A 19,743-nucleotide genomic window follows, 5' to 3' on the forward strand; every position below is an offset into this window, starting at 1 on the left:
ATGAGAGCTAGAGATAGGAGAATCCCCAGCAGCTCACGGGGCCATTGCAGAATTCACGCAAAGCCGAGGCTAGGACTGATACCTAAAGTACGACACCTTAACCTGCACTCACACATCAAACACATGCACGCACCACCCCAAATGTACAGAATAAACTGCCTGTTTAAAAGAGCAGTTAGACACTTCCCTTTTCTATACCACCTTATCGAGCTTCCAAAGACTCAGCAGAGCCCTGCTGCTGCTGATAAGAAGGCAGCACCCAGCAGCACGGATGCTTACACAGCCACAATCTCTGAGTAAAGCCTTCAGCCTTTCTCAGCCAAGCAAATGCTGTGGCAGAAGGTGGGACACGGAAAGACGATGTAAACACCACTGTGCAAATGAGAAGGTTTTATTTATTTAAAAGACCCAGGCTGTACAAACAACAGAAAGCCATACATTAAAAAAGTTCCCAGGTACACAAATTAACATACCTCATTTACAAATTTACACTTTTGGGGCCCATATTAAAAGCCACAGTCCTGAGGTAAGGCTGACAAGAAAGTAATCCATAATAACTCACTTGGGAAGCCGATGACCATGGCATTTCTACTACGAAACATAATGGAGGAAGGAAACCCTAGAAGGTTCTGTAATGCGTAGAGGTCTTAAGATGGAGACTTTTAATGATTTTTAAAGAAACAGTAAAAATGGCTTGCCCGCGGACATGATGGCATCCCCGGCAGTAACTGCAATCATGACATTTCTGTTTGGGGAAGGCAAGTGATCTACACAGACAGCTCTTACGCTCTTACCATTTGGTTTTTGCAGCACTAAGAATAGAACCCAGGGCCTTGTGCCTGCTAGGCAAGCACTCCACCTCCAAGCTGAACCCCCGCCCACTGCACTGTCTCTAGACACACAGGATAATAACATGTTCCCTGAAGACTAAAACAAGTCTAGGGTCCACCAAAAGCCAGAGCCAAGCTTGAGTATTTCCTGACTCTTCCATTCCTTATTCCTGCTTGAATGCAAAAGCTGACAGTTTCTGGTTGGCAGAAAGATCTGACGCTTTTTGCTTTTTAGACAGACCCAGATTCTCCTTGGCTGCTTCCTCCAGGTTTTCTGCCCCGCAGATCTCACGTTTTCGCTTCTTCGCTTCAGCTCCATCACTGGCAAGCTCTCCCTTGGCCTTGTTGGTCCATGCCTTTGTAAAACATTTGGGTGAAGAGATTTTTATGCACGAAGGAAAAAATAGAATGAAAATGGTCTATTTACTTCCATGAGTAATATTCTTGTATACAGAACAGTAATTAGCACTGAATTTTTAAGTTTATCATTAAAGGTTCTAATTGTTGACAGATTTAAATTTCTTATTCTGTGGGAGAAGATATTTGCAAACTAACCATCTGAACAAGGGTTGTGTATCCATAATATTTTAGCAACTTTGAAAACTCAATAGCAAAACTCCAAACAGTCAGGTTAAAAATACACAATAGATTCTACACAAATATTCTCAAGATACACAGAAATGGCCAACGGGCACATAAAAAGGCTCAGCCTATCTAATCATCAGGGTCTAAATCACAACTCACTGAGGTAATGTCCACATAGGTGTGGTGCTAAACACTTGTAATTCTGGACACTTGGGAGGCTGCTGAGACAGGACTGTCAGGAACTCAAGGGAGTCTAGGATAATTAATTAGATACTGGCTCAACAAACAACAACCATATATACTTAAGGGCTGGGGACCAAAGAAAAATGTATTTTCCTTGGGCACTAAGGACAAACATATATATATATGTGTGTGTGTGTGTGTGTGTATACATATACATACATATATATATCACACATATACATACAGGCAAATACACATACATGTACTTTTTTAAAAAAAAAAATTAAAACAAAATGTAATCAGCAACTAGGTTCAACAATGTAATCTCAGTACATGGGGGATGGGAGCAACAGAAGCAGAAAGACTGCCCAGAATGTGAGGCTGGTCTTACTTATACAGTGAGTTCCAGGGCAGTCAGGGCTACAGAGCAGCCCTGTCACAAAACCAAATAATGCCCAAAGCCACTATCATGGGATGAAAATGTAGTTCCGTGGACGAGTGCTTACCTAACATTCACGAAGCCCTACATTCTATACACAGAAATACAAAACTCCCCAAATTAAAAAACAACAAACACACAATCACAAATTTTGTCAAGTCTCTTCCTCTTTTATAATAAATTCATTCATGTCAATTTGTACAGGAAAACAGCAATGCTAAGAAGGTTGTAAATACAGCTAGAAACGCCGTCACTCACAAACCCACTCAGTAGCCAGTGTCTACACGGGGGTGCCTACACTACACACTGCCTCCCAAGGAAGTAAAGCCTGAGGTTTAATTAGCACACCACCCACATTCCAGCCTAATTTTTGTGGGAAAGCTGGACCGAAACACCAAGATTTTCCAACAAAAGGAAGTATTCTCATGTGAGCAGATAGCATTACAATTTTTCTACTTTAATGGACTTGAAAGTAGTTTAAAGTTTAAATTAAATTCATTTTTGCTTACTAATCCTTTTGCTTTCAGTTCATAACTAAAGCATCTTTTGGGGAGAGTAGGTCCCTAGCTAAGGACACACATTTACAGAGGTAACTTCTAAAATTATCCATGGATACTCAGTAACAACAAGTCCGTTTGTTAAAATTCACCCACATCTAATTTCTTCTTCACCGAGCTTTTTTTTTGATATATTCAATTTCCCAATTAAAAAGGCATTTTCCTAAGAACCTTTCAAACCTGGGAAGTCCACCGAGCTCTCATCTCAGCACAATAGCCCTTACCTTCCTCTCTTCAGCAGACAATACTCTAAATCGAATCATTCCCTCTTTTATTATGTCTGCTTCATCTGAAAAGTCAGGGTTGTCACACAAAATATGACTTCTGTTTTCTTCCAGCCACATCTGGAACCCGGTCTTTGGCCTAAAGTAATAATTATATGAAAAAAATTATACGAAATATACTATTTAAAGTGTCACATGATCTTTGAAACTAGTAACTAACCAGCCACTCACGACTCACATAAAGTAAGGGAGACACACTATACCAGTAAATAATATCCATATTTCTTTCAACAGCCTAGGCACTGCAGGATCATTAGTGGAGAAGCCTTTGCATGGTCAAGTCATCTGTCAGTGCAGAAACACAAACTCTGCATTTTCAGTTCTTGTGTGTTTATAGGTTCAAGGTTTCCAACCTCTCTGAGCTTTCTGAGGCCGCGTGGCCTGAGAATTCCTCCAGCTGTCATTCATAGGCTTGTTACTCAGCAAAGCAGCGATCTGAAACCCTGCTTACTTCTCAGCCCTTCCCATCTCCACACCCGCTCACCACTGACCTGGGTTCTTCCTGCACCATCTTTAGGGAAAACACTGACAAAGCACACTTGTAAATTTAACTGAATTCTATTACACTTTTTGTATACTTAAATGGTTTAGGTCATCAGAAGGTTTAATGAAAATATTTAAGTTTCTGAGCACTTGCTGCCATGCATCCTAAATGCTTTATGTGCATTGCTTTAAAGCAAAACCCTATGATTCAGAAATAATTAGTATCCCAACTGATAAACCAGGCAACTGAGGCTCAGAGCGATCACAGAATAAGAGTAGGACCCGAGACCGAATAGTTAAGCACTCTGACAGCAGAACCCCCGTTATTTAGTCCATTAGCTCCATTGTTTCTCACTAAATAATTAGCCTGAATGACAAAGAGACTTACAACTAAAATTTTTATTTTTAATTAATTAATGTTGCAACAAAGTAGCTCTGGCCGTCCTAGAACTTGCTTTGTAGACCTGCCTGGCCTTGAACTCACAGAGGTCTGCTTGCCCCGGCCTCCCAAGCGCTGGGATTAAAGGGATGTGCCACCACACCCAGCTGGGGCCTGGCATCTTCACGCTCCTCTGTACACTGACCTTTGGTTTTCAGAGTTTTGAGGGCACGCAGCTGGAGTTTCAGATGATGAATTTTTAGGATTTTCTTTTACTTCCTCAGTCTTATCGCCCTGTGAAGCTCTTTTCTGGAAATAGGAAGCTGCAGATGCCTATGAAACAAACAAATGTGTGAGTCTAGGGACACACACACCAACATTCAAGAAGATTGTGGGGCTAACCAAGAACGAACACATTCCCTAGCCATGCAGTGATAAACCACAGGCCTCTACCCCAGAGTGCACAAGGCCACCAAAGCAGTACCTGCTTAGACTTTGGCTTGGGCACAAGAGGCTTTATAACTGGAGATTTTTCATTATTTGCTGCTCGATTGAGAGGGATGGGCTTCCTGGATGATTTGTTCATATTGTCTAAAATATTAGTTGAACGTGTTGAATTCACTGATACAGCTGGCTCTTTGGAATTGACTAGCACCTGAAGAGAAAAGAGCATACTGCAGTTGAAAAATAAAATAACCCCATTGTAGTATGATTTTTGGAAATGAATTCATGGAGTAAACCCAGATTGAGACTGAAGCATATTGTCTCAAATACCACACCCTAAAGACAAACAGGGAGCAGCTGTCAAAATCATGAGCACTCAGCACTGGGGGTGAACACCTGGAAGCAAGCGACTGCAGAGATAGGCCTTTAATCCCCCAGAGCCTAAGGAGGTCATTTGGAAATACCTTTTAATGATATTATTCAAACAGAAAACATCATTGGTTACCTTGAAGGGGTTTACCCGTCCTTGGCTGCTAGAGAAAACTGCACCTATTATAAGAAGAAAACTCTCAATAGTGTTTGGTTTTTGTTTTTTTTTTTTAAAGATAACTTCTGACTTTCACAATACTAAACAGAATATTTTAATCTGTATTATATGAAAACAAAGGTACTGTGTAACTCCTTTTCTTTTCTTTTTTTGTTTTTTTAAAGGCAAGAGTCTCTCTAAGTCTGAGTGACTGGCCTAAAACTATTTATTATGTAAACCAGACTGGCCTCAAACTTACAGCAATCTCCCATCTCTGTCTCTCTAGTGCTAGTATTGAAGGTGTGTGCTGCCTCACCTGGTCCCCATGGAACTTTAAACTAACTAACAAACACAGACCTCTTTCCTTCTACTAACTAACAAACACAGACCTCTTTCCTTCTTTCAAGACAAAATAACATTAGATGGGAACTATCCCAATTTGCTGCTGTGAGACACACTGTGACCATGTAACATGGCGCTTAGGTTAGTAATCCCTTGAATGTGGACACCCACGTCCACCTACCAAGGAACAACCTACTGATGCCTCTTTCCCCATCTTCTGACATTTACCCCTTCAATTGCCTCTCTCAAGAACAAAACAAACTCTTTACACTTCCAACTACCATCTTCTCTTACAACCCCACTGACATCACTAACATCGCCTCCACACAGTGGTGTAAGGTCCAGCCCTCCTACACGACAGCTAAAGCCCCAACCCATTTCTTTTTTTTTTTTTTTTTTTTTTTTTGTGGTTTTTCGAGACAGGGTTTCTCTGTGGTTTTGGAGCCTGTCCTGGAACTAGCTCTTGTAGACCAGGCTGCCCCAACCCATTTCTATGTGACCAAATGTGGTGGCTACTGCCTGCCTTTATTTGACCTCTCAATGCTTTCTATATACTGGGTTCTCCCTTCAGAATTTCTTCCCATCGACTTTTTAGACCATTCCATCCCAGACCTGGCCCTTTCTCTCTGGACCAGTGGTCTCCCTCTCAGTGCTTCCTCTCCTCTCCTGTACTTGATGCTTAAAGGCTGGAAGTCGCTCGACTGAGGCTCCTGGTTCTTCTTGCTTTACAAACTCCCTAATGTGTGCTCACCTATGTCCAAAGTATACACTGCTCTACTTTTGCCAGTGGTTTCAGATTTATTCCAAGAGTCTTTGAAGCAAACACCTAACCCTGTGACCTACTTAGCTAATGTTAACACACCAGCTTCCCCTATAAACCTGTTTGCTTCTCCAGTGTTTCTGATGCTATACTGTTCTTCACTTTAGAAACACCTCAACTACGCTAGCTTTTCTTTCTACCACCACCGCTTGCCCAAGCCAATCTATTCAGTCTCACTCGGCTGCTCTAGCAGTCTTATGTCCGCCCCACCTCAGTATCGTGTGCGATGGTTCTGTTCTGCTTAGAGCTACCGTCTCCCAGGGACCGTACAATGATGACCGAGATTTTTAACACCATCTAGAAAATCGTTAACATTTGCCTGCTGCCTATCCCTGCAAGGCCCTACTGAACTGTTCTTTTTACCTCCTATATCCTTTTTCTGCAGTCTTCAGAAGTACTGTTTCCTCTGCCCTTGCTGTCACCCACAAAAATCCTTAGTGTCTGCCGTCAGTGTTCCATGAGAACATTCTCTGGTACCTAGCCTCTTCTGACTGGATTACAGCCATTGTTATATGCTCCGAGTTTACACAGATTTCTCACCTGATTTAAGAGCTGGAATATCAGGTGAATTTGCACTTTGGAATAAGTTCTGTCCTATTAATTAAAATAAACAATACAATGTCAGTGAGGAAAATGAAGTCATTCTTGATATTCAACACCTAGACAGCAGAGATACCGTGAAAAAACATGGACATTTAATTTACCTCAGTCAACCATGGAAAAGCCAATGTTCACGATGACTTTCATCTTTTATTTATTTATTTAATTTATTGTTGTTGTGGAAAGCACTCTGTACATAGAGGTCAGAGGACAACTTTCTACAGGCAGTTCTATCTACCTTTTGGTGTGCTCTGGAGGTGGCACTCGGGTGGCCAGCATGGCACAGCAAGCGCCATCACCTGCTGAGCCCCCTTAGCTTTCACTACTTGAAAACGTATCTCACCGTGGTTGTGTGGCTCCGGCCTTTCTTCTGGAACAGTCTCTTCTCTTTCTTCAGTGTCTTCTTCAACTTGATTTCTGGCCCGTGGCTGACTCCATTCTGTAGTGGTATGACTGTAACTGAAGAGTAACAGAATGATTCCATAAGCGACAAACATAAGACCAATTCATATCCAGGACAGTAAAAGAAAAATCAAATAGCTGTTGCTCTTTTACCCAGCATTCAGTTTCTTTCTGAAATCCTCTTCTTTCTCTTCTTCTGTCTGGGTTTCTGCCAACTCAGCTGCCTTCTCTGCAGCAAGCTCACTAAGTTTTTGAGCCAATATTAATTTCCGAGAGCGAGAAGCATACTTAATGGCTAAGTTCACAGCATTTTGAGTCATTAGACTGGCCAGTTCCGCACAGCGAAATTCTCGTTCCAGTTTACAAGAAAGCTAATGGGGAGAATCACAATCAAATCATGGTTAAGTAGAACTTAGGAAAACAAAAAGCTGGCGGGACTGGCAAACAGAACATCTTCTGGGTGCACTGCCTCACTGCCTCACGTCCACAAAACTGAAAAGCGTCTTGTATTCATGGTGGGCTGGCCTGACGCCCGCAGCATTTCTCAGTGGTGTAAACGAATAAAATAGTGCATTTACCACAGCAGCTTAGATCCACCGAGATGCGACACATTTCAGGTGTTAGCTATACTGGATGGCAGCTGTCCTTCAAAATTCAAATGTAGTTCTCCTAAGTTTTTCCAGCACCATCAATCCCAATAGGGCAGGGAATTTTAAAGAGTGAATTAAAACAAAGACCGGTTATTACTTTGCTCAGAACTGGCTAACAGATGCTTCCACGTGAATTTGGATGGGAGAAGTAGGCATCCTTAAGATTTCATGTATGTCTACGATCTTCAGCCACCAGAAACAGCCATGCAACCTCTAAATTAACATGTGCAATTCTTATGCCTGTTATACAAACGGGGAGATGGCTCAGTGGTTACGAATAAAGGGCTTCAGTAGGCCTGTGCATGGCAAACACAGCTGTCAGGCCTTGCCCTTTCCCCTTTCCTCCTCCTCACTAAACTACAGATTATATTTCTGAAGCTAGTCACCAAGGTCTAGCCCCTTATTTTGCCACTTCCTCTTCCTGAGCCTAACTACCAAGGTACAGCAATCAATGTATTGAAGGTTAGCAATCAAAAGCCCACCTTTTGGCTACCCTAATTAACACGCTCAATTAAAATAAACCAACTCACCCTAACAGAGAGCTTCCCTTTTTCCACTGATAAATTTACATTTGACTATGAGCCACGACTGTCTCCTTCCATCCAGAGGTGGTCCTTTGTCCCACCAGGACAACTATACCTTCCCCTCTCCCTCATCCCCTGTCTCCTGTCTTTGTCTCTTATTCCTTGCCCTTTGACCCTCTGGGGCAAATAAATCTCCTAGGTGATGAGAACTTGGTCTTGGGGTATCCTGTGTCAATTCCAGTTCTTTCAAAGAACACTCGCTGCTCTTAAACGAATATTCCTCCTCCTCCTCCTCCTCCTCCTCCTCCTCCTCCTCCTCCTCCTCCTCCTCAGGCCTTTATGATCACCAGGCACTCACATGGTGGTACACATGCAGACAAGTACTCGTTCACATAAAATAAAAATAAACATTAAAAAGGAAGACAAAGAGGAAGAACAACAACATTCATGTAATACATCTTAGAAAATACTAGTTTTTCTTTTTGGTTTGAATTCTGAAAATTCAGCACATGACAACCCAAGTTCAAAATGAGCTCCTGACATTCTGAAGGACACTAGAAGTCTTGGAACTCACGGTACAGGAGCATTTTGTGATTTAAACCCCTGACCTATGAGCATGAAGTTCTACATATTCACCTGAGCCTCCCCAAGAGTGTTGGTACGTAAGCCCAGAGCAGCACTTCTAGTCAAGGCGAACTCTGACTCAGGGCAGTGCAGTTCTCCCTCAAAGGTCAGCAGTGCACAGCCAGTGGAAAGACATGGATCACATACATGGACATCCAGTGGAAAGACATGGGATTACATGCCTTCCAGCAAACAAACCTTAAGAGACCCTGCTCCAAAAATACACACAGTGAAGAACCCGAGGCACAGCAAACCTGGCCAGTGGTGAGGACAACAGGCTGGGAAATTCAAATGCCTAAGGACATGCTTAAAAAGCTGTCTAACCCTGGAGACCTAGAACAGACCACACCTAAAGTTGTGTTGTGGCGCAGACAAGCAGCAGTCACAATGACTCTCAGACTGCGAGTCATGGGGAGCACCTGCTGGAGCGGAGCACCAGGAAAGCCTACTCTCCACCTATGGCCTTAGCTACAGGGCAACATTTCAAATATCTCAACTGTACCATCAAGAGAGAGATGAAACTTTAAGGGAAAAAATAAGATCTATGAATCCTAGATGGTAAATTTAGTGTTTATTTAAGTATCTTTAAGAACTATTACCTAGGGCTGGGCATGGTGATACACACCTTTTGCTCACTCAGGAGGCAGAGACAGGCAGGTCTTTGTGAGTTCAAGGTCAGGTTGGTCTACAGAGTGAGTTCCAGAACTGCCAGGGCTACACAGAGAAACACCCCGCCTTAAAGTAAAAAAGGATCTCAAGCTAAGAAAATAATTAAACTTTGTTTCAGCATATTTTACTCACCGCCAGCATTTTCATCAGAAGTTCTTGCTGCTCTTTTACCGCCTGATTTTTAGTGCTCTCTTCATACTCATAACCATTTTTAGCCAAGTAATCAAGGTAGTTGTGAAACAGGACCGAATGCCAAAACTGTTCCTGCAAAACAGATCAAAGTGCATCAAATTACCATTCCCTTAACACTCAACCCACCCCTCAAGGATCAGGTCCATCTTAAGATACCGGTTTTAAAATACTTTCTGAAAAACTCCTTTATATATATACTTATTTTACAACTCTAATTTCAATGGGCATTATAGCTTAGCTTTATGGTCTAGTTTTTATTTTTTTAAAAAAGGTGTCTATGTGTGTATGTGTATAAGACTGTGATTTCTTATATTAGTACTCAGAGAGCTTGGAAGACTAGTTCCTAGACGACTTGCCTTCTAACTCGAATGACTAATTGCAAGGTTTCAAAAGTCTTTTACGACAACGGGCTAGGTCTAGAGTCCGATGAGTTTACGGTCAGAGTGCAGCAGGCTTACCTGACCCTACTAGGGAAGGTCTAGCTCTGGTAAGGCCCTCCCAGTCATAACCCAGTCCTTAGCAGAGAGCCCTGGAAGCTGTGGCAGCAACCACAGGTGGCCGTGGGATCACAAGCAGTGCCCCACTGCATTATTTATAATATTTATAATTATTTATAATGCAGTATCATAGTGTAGTAATACTCAACACTGGCCACTGTGATGACTTAAATCTCCTCTGTCACAGGTATTAACTATCACATGTAGAGTATTAAGACATCCACATACCTCCATTTGGCCTTTCTCTGTGGCAGTCTGACAGTAAGGAAGCTTAAAGGATAATATGGCCACGGCGGGACGTGGAAGGGTGGGAGGGAACCGAGAACCTTTACAAGGGATGCACCTGTCAGTGAAAAAAGTTCCACCTTAAAGACGTTCTACAGTATCACAAAATCCGCTAAACTAAAAACTTTTCAGGAATCTGGAACTATGAGAGGTAATACTATTCTAATAGGCCTGGAGATTTCAAATGTCTTATAAACAATCCTATTATTACTAAAAGTCCACCAGAGAAATAAGAAGCAGCCACACTCACAAATGTGTTCATTTACATGATCTATGCCCCTTTGTCACAAGATGTCATGATATATGCCCCACTGTCACAGGAGATGTGTGACAGTCAGTACAAGAGAAACACAAATTTGAGCCGGGTGGTGGTGGTGCAGGCCTTTAATCCCAGCACTCGGGAGACAGAGGCAGGTGGAGCTCTGTTTAGTTAAAGGCCAATCTGATCTACAGAGTTAGTTCCAGGACAGCAAGAACTACACTGTCTACAATATCTCAAAACAAAAAATAAAAAACACAAACTAATTTTTATCCGCTAACAGTCAATGGACACTACTCACTGGTGACATGGACTGTTCTATGTGCACTACTTAACAAAACCATCTCATCTTCCCAGCAATTCTGGGACGCGCACTTTCTGTCTGAGAGCTGAGGGGAAATCCCTAAGTCTGACAGTGTGACCTGGCAGGCAGGCAGCATGACTCACGACTCAGAGACTGAGCCGTGGACCTTGACACCACACTGCCCTTCCAGAGTAACAACCCACACCGTCTTTACCACAAACACCAAGAGCAAGCCGAAGCCCTGAGAAGTTTTAATGAATCTTTCTCGTACAAGGGCAGTTAAGTTTCCTTAAACACAGCAGGAGACTACCGCAGAAAGAAAGCTGTAGGATTTCTTCTCAGGTCTGTAGTTATCTCCAGCCACACAGAGGGAAACAATCACCCCTAATGAGTGTAAATGAACAGACAGGACGGTGGCACACAGTTATCCTCTCAGCACTTGGGAGCCCGAGGCACAAAAACCACGAGTTTGAAGCCAGCCAGTCTCAAACCCTTACGAGGCTCTCAAAAAAAGAAGAGGGGAAGAGGAAGCAGCAGCAGCTATGACTGAAGAGCAGTATCCAACCTCTGAAAAGTCTGTTTCTTCAGAATAAGACCAAGGGAAGTATGAAAAGAGCCTGTCTCAATGCACAAAACTAAATACAATTTCACTTTCTTCTTTCCTTTCTGTTTTTGGGCCACAGTCACAAACACATAGCCCAGGCTGACCCTGAAGTCCCAATTCTCCAACTCCACCATGCTTGTAGAAATACATTTTTAATAAGCAAACTTTTCATTGCTGGGATTAAAGGTGTGCACAGCTACCACCTGGAGTAAGTGTTTGTTTTTTTAAGCTGTATTTATTTTGTGTGTATGAGTATTATGTACACCACCTTCATGTCCATGGAGTTCAGAGGAGGGTCCCCTGGAACTGGAGTATGGATGGTTGTGAGCCACCATATGAATGAACACTGGAAATCCAAGAGTCCAGGTTCCCTGGAAGAGAACTCTCAATGGTGGAGCCACTTCTCCAGCCCCCAAAGGCAGACTTCTTAGCACCTCAGTGTTTCAGATGTGTACGATTATCCTAAATGTGGGAGCAGACCTGCAGTTCTAGCACTCGGCGCAGTGGAAAGCAGGAGTTCAAGGCTATCCATGATTACAAGGTGATCCGAGCTCAGTTTGGGCTACATGAGATTCAATTTCAAGAAAACCACAATCATTGCTAAATTCAAAATTTTTATTCTAAATTATGAGTATGGCCGAGTGTGGATTTGTGCAAATGTGTAAGGTGCCCAAGGAGGCTAGAAGACTGCATTGGATCCCCTGGAGCTACAGCTACAGTTGCGAACAGCACATCTTCAATCTTAGTACTTTAGAGGCAAAACAGGTGCTCTCTGAGTTCTGGGCCAGCCTGGTCTGCACTGCCTCAAATAATAAGATGAAACATTCAATAACAAAATGAGTCATCTTAACTTTAGTAACTAGAGAGGTTAGCAAAATCCCTCATGGGTTCAAACCATAAGCTCCTGTTAATAGCTTTATGTCCAGAAATGGAAACACAAGAAATTTCCAAGGACAACCACACATCCTAACACCAATTAAAAAGTTAACTAATGCAGTCTCAAAAACACAACAAAACACAGCGCCTCATTATGTAACCCTGACAGACCTGCAACTTGCTTCGAAGACCAGATTGATTCAAACTCAGAGATCCAGCAGCTTCTGCCTCCTGAGTGCTGTGCCACCACACCCAGATTTTTCTTTAAAAAAAAAAAAATAGCATTTTTCCCTGTACTGAAGATGAAATTCGGGGTGTCTCCTACATGTTAAGCAAGTATTACTACTAAATCATATCCCCAGCCAACTAGTATAGCTTATAATACTAAATATATCAACAATGGAATTCTGCAGATTCTAGGCAAATATGGAAATAAGCATTGAAACCTTTATGGTTTTCTATTAAATTCAATTTTGCATTGTCTGAAAAGACTGTATTTTATCTTCTCAAATCCCCATAATGTGGACTATGCCCACCCCAAACACCCCTGCTTTTGTCTCATGATCTGCCAAGAGATGCCAGGAATAGAATATAGGAACTCCTGTCTCTAGAGAAACCTTATTCTGGATATTTTGCAAGTGGAATCAAACAATATATAGTCCTTTAAGACCATAATGTTTCCCAGGTTCAATGACATTATAAGTATGTATCAGTAATTTATAACTTTCTACAGCCCAATAATATAGATAGACCACATTTTAATTTTCCCTTCAGCAGTTAGCAAATGAAAAGCAAATAAATACACTGGTAGATGTGCTCGCTTCGGCAGCACATACACTACAAATACACGTACGAAGTCTCATACCAAGAGGAAGATGGAGCCAGGCACAGCCCTGTGAGTGTGGATCCCAGCACTCAGGAGACAGAGGTGGGAGGACGGCCTGAACCAGAGGCCAGACTCAGTTCTACACTCTGTGATAGCCCACCTCAGCTGCTGGGGATGCTCATGGATCCCAACCACCCAGTAGTGATCAGATTTCCCTTTGCAGTGCTCTCGTATGTTACAGACAGGAGTCCACGTGTTCCCAAGCCCTCTGTTAAGCATTCGAACACAGCCTTCGGAATCCACGTAACAGGGGGTACCTAAACAACCAACAACAAAGAAATCACTTGAAAACACAGCTATGCACTGTTAAATAAACTTCCAAAAATACACACAAAGGATTCAACTTTCATTTCAAAAGCAAAGGTGGAGGAGATAATTCAGGGTTGCTTTCTGCAAGATTTTCATTACCACACAGACCCAACTGAAGAGAAACCCTGACTCTGACTAAAATTTATTTTAAAAAACAAAAAACAACAGTTTCAGTGAAAACTATGCCCCCTGCTGGAATATAACAGTAATTATTTTTAAGTCAATTCAACTTTTTAAGAAGTTCAAACATACATCTGAAATCTCCTGGTTACGAAAGATACAATAATCAGCACTTGCTCTAAGGTGATGCTTTGGTACTGTTTTTATGCCTCTTTTCTCTAGTGGTCTAATTACTGTTCTGCCAAAAGCTCCCAGGTACGTGATTCTTAGGAAGAGAGAACATCACTGCTGACCACCTACCGTTGCTCCTCAGAACGTATGTACCCCTTTTGTTATCTTCAATCATTTCCATAGGTGCTAGACCCATTTGGCACTTGGGGAAAGGAAAAGCTAAAGAAATGGAGGCTACTTGGAGCAGTATTATTCTGGCATAAATAAACAATAACATTCCAACAGAAATGGCTGATAAGTTAAAGATGAACCAAGGTTTTCAAGTAAACCAAATGGCCAATGAAGGACATACATCCCTAGTAAGCTATATTTAAGTCCTTGAGAGAGCTAGCAGATGCTTAAATAAGGCACCTGTCATAAACCACTGTAACAGGTCAGTAATAGAACTCCAAGAGAAATATCATGTGATCCATTAATGTAACTTTTATTCATATATAGTACTTGTTTTTGTTTTTCCAGACAGGGTTTCTCTATGTAACAGCCCTAGCTGTCCTAGAACTAGCTCTTGTAAACCAGGCTGGCATTGAACTCAAAGAGATCTGCCCGCCTCTGCTCCAAAGTGCTGGGATTAAAGGTATGCACCACCATCACCCAGCTTTATGTAGTACTTTTAAACAAAAAATTTTTAGCATTTAATCATATATGGCCAAAATATTATGACTTAACATGTATGTAGTCAATGTAAATGAAATACTCAGAGTTTTTTGATATTCCCTTTTTTAAATACTAGTCTTTAAAATTCAGTATTCTATATCTATATATCAATTCAGACTGGCCACATTTCAAGTGTTCAAGAGCCACACATAGATTAAACACAATTTTAGAAACTTTCTAACTTATGTATAGAATTTATTGGAAAAGACACAATTTTATTAATGATCTGTATCTTCTACTTGCTATGTAACAAATAAATACTAGGAAACATAGTTTTCCAGAGTCGGAGAAATGGATGACTGGGTGCGAGCACTAGCTGCTCTTACAGAGGACTACAGTTTGGTTCTCAGGGCACAGAGGTGGCGCACAACCACCTCTAACTATCGCTCCTCTGGATCCCATGGGCACATACATACACATAATTAAATTTTAATATAAACAGTATTTTAAGTAAACAGTAAAATAACAAAGTTATTTTCTTCTTGAAATGTCTTTATTATAAAGAAAGGAAATGCTCTTGCCTTCAGCAGAAAACCCCAGCCACGCAAGGTAGGACTTCCTTGTAAGAGGAAGAGGGTCGCCATGCAGAACCTGTTTTTTCTTTTGCCCCAACTCTAGCAGCTGAACTCCAAGGCACTGATCTCCATCAAACCCTGTACCTAGAGAAATGCACCAGAGGTTATTCAGCCATAGTCAAGTCTAAATTATATTCTGGAACTAATTTACAACACAGTCTTAAAACAGCACTATCTTTATAGTTAACCCACATGAGGAACCGTTCTGATACATTAGAAACAGATTAGTAACTACACTGACTGTGTATGAAGTGGTACTCGTTCACTCAAGCACATCTGTGGAGAACATAATCGGTACCATTCCCTGGTCACGATCTTGGACTATATAATGTAGAAAGGGAACTGAGCACACGCGTCCATCACTTTCTGCTTCCTGACTACGGATATAATATAACCAGGTAATTTAATAAACCTGGTTGCCTTTACACCCCACCATGACGGACTGTGCCAGAATAAACCCTTTCTCCCTCGAGTTGCTTATATCACATGCTCTATACCATTATCATCATTATCATTATTATTATTGGTTTTTCAAGACAGGATTTCTCTGTGTAGCCCTGGCTGTCCTGGGGTTCTCTGTTGACCAGGCTGGCCTCGAACTCAGAGATCCACCTGCCTCTCTGCCTCCCGAGTGCTGAGATCAAAGGCATGTGCCACCACCACCCCACTCAGGTACTGTATCACAGCAACAGGAAAAGAAACTAAAACAGGGCCATTCAGAAATAGTTGGATACTCTGTCCCAAAACTCCTATCAGACCAGGCTGGCCTTGGCTCTTAGAGATCCCCTGCCTCTGCTCCCAAGTGCTGGGACTAAGCATGCCCCACCCCTGCCCAGCTTCATTCACCTCTTTTTACAAGACTAAGATAGCAAGTCTTACAGTCAAGCATCCTGACACAGTCTAACCAAAGACACTTATCTGAGGAAGGAAACAAAAGGAGATCAGTAACAACAGAAACAGCTCAAGTAGCTTCCATTTTACTCAAGCTATATTATCATATAAGACAAGGAAAACCTACCTCTATGGTAAACAATGCAAAGCTGTTCTCCGTGTCCTGCCATTGACACCACGGGTCCGGGAAGGCAGAAGATTTCTTTCTGAACGCCTCCAATAGTAAACAATCGAAGGAGCAAGGCAGTAGTAGCAGCAGCAGCCCACCCTTGACCAAGACATATGGCTTCAATATCTTCACTCTGAGGCATATCTACTATCCACTCCTTGCTTGAATCCCAAGAACTGAAGTGCAGGCAATGAAGCTTGCTAAAAATAAATAAAACAAGCCAGAAACAATTGAATTTTTATATTCTTTTACTTCCCAAAACAGGATTTGTCCATGTAGCCCTTGCTATTCTACAACTTGCTCTGTAGATCAGGCTGGCCTCGAACTCAGAGACCTGCCTGCCTCTGCTCCTGAGTGCTGGGATAAAGGCGCGCAGCAATGTGCTATTTTTATATATAACTAAACATGATGGCAAAGTTTATTTTTCTTATCTTATTACTACAATTGATTTTAAAGAAAATAATCATGAAGTTCATTTGGGGGAGGAGAGCTTGCATATGTGCATGTCTGGTGCCAGGGATACAACCACTGCCCTTAAGGTGAAAAACACTCTGTGACTGTGTTACATCCCAAACTCATGAGATAAACTTAAAATAATTTACATTAAATCTGATGACTCATATTTTGAAGGATATTTAAAGACAGAAGAACATATTTACAATATATTAAATGTAAAATATGAGGTAAGGGCCATCAAGAGTGCACACAGAACAACAACCAAGACTTTAAACAAGTTAGAAAGTATCAAAACTTTGTAAGCAACGGTTCTCATTAACAAAAAAATTAACATGTATGACCAAAGAGAGAGAGAGAGAGAAAGCAATCAGATATCACCAGTAAACTATTAACACGGCTAAAAGCTGATGTACTTCCTGTCTCTTCTCTATGCATTCGGAATGCAGGCAGCACCCAAATTTGGTATCAGAAGAAATACTGATTCTCTGAATACTAATTTTAAAATAAAAAGGAAATATACAGAGCTGTGATAACTGTCTACCTATCAAATCACATAAACTAGTCAACAATCCACTAAGCAAAAAGAAAAATTTGCTAAATACTACATTTTGATATCATCTTCCTTTTAAAAAATTATTTTTCAAAGAAAGATTTCAAATCTAATCTATGACAAAGCAAACAAAAATACTGAGGCCAGCAATAATCCAAGACTAGGACTGAATTAATTATAAGAAATATAAAAAATTTTTCAGATAATAAAAAATAATCTATACTCTGAAGTAGTAATTACTCACAAGTATATACCAATCTGTCAACTTATCAACCTGAAGGATGGTTATATTTTCTTGTATATAAATTATTGAAAAGGAGGGTTCATACAAAACGAGGTCAAGGATACATGCCATATTATTAATTCTAGGAGAATTCTAAAGGGAATTCAGGGGAACTTAGGAAACTGGCATTTTCTGAACATTCTACGAATGTTACATTATTAATAGTAATAGCAGTAACAACATAAAACATAATCTCATCTCTCTTGAATTAGAAGTCACACCCTATCATTTTCATATGCAGAAGATGCAACAAGGAGACAACTAAGAGCAAAACATATTCTGAGCTGTACTGGTGCTTACACCCAAGCCTAGTTTCTGGTATTCCGTAGTATAAAAGACACAGCTTGATCTCACAGTTCAACAATGCCAGATTCCCCCACCATACCTTGCTAATTCGTCAGTGCTTTCACATGCCAACAGAACAGCTTCATGGGAAAGAGTTCCCATTGTGTAGTTGAAAGCGTTCGATAGGTGTGTTGCATGATGGATGGAGGTGTCATGGAATTCCACATCTATGGCACTGTCCTGATCATCATTATAACAACGAATAATCCCAACAGAGTTCCACACCTACGAGTACGTAAGACCAGTTAAGAAAAACAAACTCCTAAGGCCATGTTACAAGAGCACTGACCAAGGACAATAGCTCAATCTGTATATCCAGAGTTACCACATTTTATCTAACTCAGCACAGCTCCAGAAAACAGTAGTAATTTCAGAGCTATAATGACTAATTATTCTTTCCTTTATAAAAAGTCACATAATCAATTAGCAAATGGAATACTTAACATTTTAAGAATTACATAACACAATTGAAAAAGCACTTATCCAAACCATTAAATTCTTAAAAATAAATACCTCAAACTTTGAGCTTCTACACAAATAAAGATATAAATGAAAAAAAAGATATAAATGCAACATTTATTTTTCTATTCAAATAACTGGTTACAAGATAAATATACAAACTGTAAAACAACATAAACTGGTACCATTTGGAAAGTTTATCTTCTACTGATGTACACTACAGACTCACACTTGGTCCTGTCAGTCTTTCTTTTTAATGTATTTGAGTGTTTTTCCTACATGTATGTATATGCACCATGTTCATGTCTGGTGCCACCAAAGCCAGAAGAGCATGTTAATATAGCTATAAATAAAATATTGACACTAAGATGTATTGCTTGATGAGAATTATTAACAAAGGTTTATGATGAAATACCTCCTTTTGTATTTATACTAAAATGTAAGCCAAGACCAGGTCTTCGGTAAAAACATCTAACAACATTTGCAGAAAGAAAAACATCAAATAAATAACAAATAACATCCTGAACTTTCAAGCTCTCAAACTTGAAGCAAATGCTAATATTTTCATTAATCAATTCAAGAAACATCTTAATGCTCACTGTGTTATACCTTGTTTTAAATACTAAGATATTAGATTCTCTATTCTAATTTTTAAAAATTTAAAAAGTTTTATGTGTATGGGTTTTTAATCTGCGTGTAATGTCTGTGTACCACTGTAAAGGTCAGAAGAAGATATTCAATTCCCTGAGACTGGAATTACAGACAGTTGTGAGCTGCCACTTTGGCTGGGCAATTGAATCTAACCAGCACTCATAACTACTGAGCCCCTAAGATACTAACTAGTTTTAAAAAAGAACAAGCTCACTGGGCAGCGGTGGTAGTGGTGGTTACACCTTTAATTCCAGCACACAGGAGGCAGATGCAGGTGGATCTCTGCAAATTTGAGGCTAGCCTGGTCTACAGAGTGAGTCTAGGACAGCCAGGATTGTTACACAGAGAAACCCTGTCTCAAAAAACCAAAAAGGAAAAAAAAAAGTGTTATAAAAACATCTTCCAACAAGTGTTTTATAATCCAAATAATATTTTACATAAAAATATAGCCAGGCATGACAGTACAATCCTAGTACTCCGGAAGCAAGGGCAGGAGGCTATCACAAACTTGAGGTCAACCTGGTCTACATAGTGAGTACTAGGCTACTCATTGAAATTCTGAGGAATAAGGTTTAGAAATATTCCAACAAGTATTACAAGACATACAGTCATATTTTTATTATTTTATTTTGCAAAACAGAATTAACAAAATTTTCAATAGTAATACTGAAATAAGATTAAAATTTTTAGTTAACCATGAAATAAACCTACCATAAAATTACATCAATCAAAATGCTCTAGCCTACTTACGCAAGGTTTTTAAAATTATTTTTGAATCTATCAAATAAACTGTAGGGGAAACAGTG

The 19,743-nt window shown here is 40.6% G+C and overlaps 1 protein-coding gene across 1 annotated transcript in view; it reads right to left on the reverse strand.

Annotated features, from left to right (window-relative positions):
* Positions 1 to 381: 381 nt before the first annotated feature.
* Positions 382 to 19,743, reverse strand: part of Wdhd1 (WD repeat and HMG-box DNA binding protein 1) — a 35,029-nt gene continuing 15,667 nt past the window's right edge. Inside the window, exons 12-25 of the mRNA XM_041634235.1 lie at positions 17,868 to 18,052; positions 16,152 to 16,393; positions 15,080 to 15,217; positions 13,345 to 13,501; positions 10,259 to 10,373; positions 9,474 to 9,605; positions 7,028 to 7,245; positions 6,816 to 6,931; positions 6,413 to 6,466; positions 4,690 to 4,733; positions 4,225 to 4,395; positions 3,946 to 4,073; positions 2,819 to 2,957; positions 382 to 1,186 (exon numbers count right to left, since the gene is read on the reverse strand). Of these exons, the coding sequence (XP_041490169.1) occupies positions 995 to 1,186; positions 2,819 to 2,957; positions 3,946 to 4,073; positions 4,225 to 4,395; positions 4,690 to 4,733; positions 6,413 to 6,466; positions 6,816 to 6,931; positions 7,028 to 7,245; positions 9,474 to 9,605; positions 10,259 to 10,373; positions 13,345 to 13,501; positions 15,080 to 15,217; positions 16,152 to 16,393; positions 17,868 to 18,052 (2,031 nt within the window). The 3' untranslated portion in view covers positions 382 to 994. The remainder of the gene's footprint in view (positions 1,187 to 2,818; positions 2,958 to 3,945; positions 4,074 to 4,224; positions 4,396 to 4,689; positions 4,734 to 6,412; positions 6,467 to 6,815; positions 6,932 to 7,027; positions 7,246 to 9,473; positions 9,606 to 10,258; positions 10,374 to 13,344; positions 13,502 to 15,079; positions 15,218 to 16,151; positions 16,394 to 17,867; positions 18,053 to 19,743) is intronic.

This window comes from Microtus oregoni, unplaced genomic scaffold, assembly GCF_018167655.1.
Source record: "Microtus oregoni isolate MIOR12 unplaced genomic scaffold, Mior012 000045F_ref0000178, whole genome shotgun sequence".
Taxonomy (NCBI): domain Eukaryota; kingdom Metazoa; phylum Chordata; class Mammalia; order Rodentia; family Cricetidae; genus Microtus; species Microtus oregoni.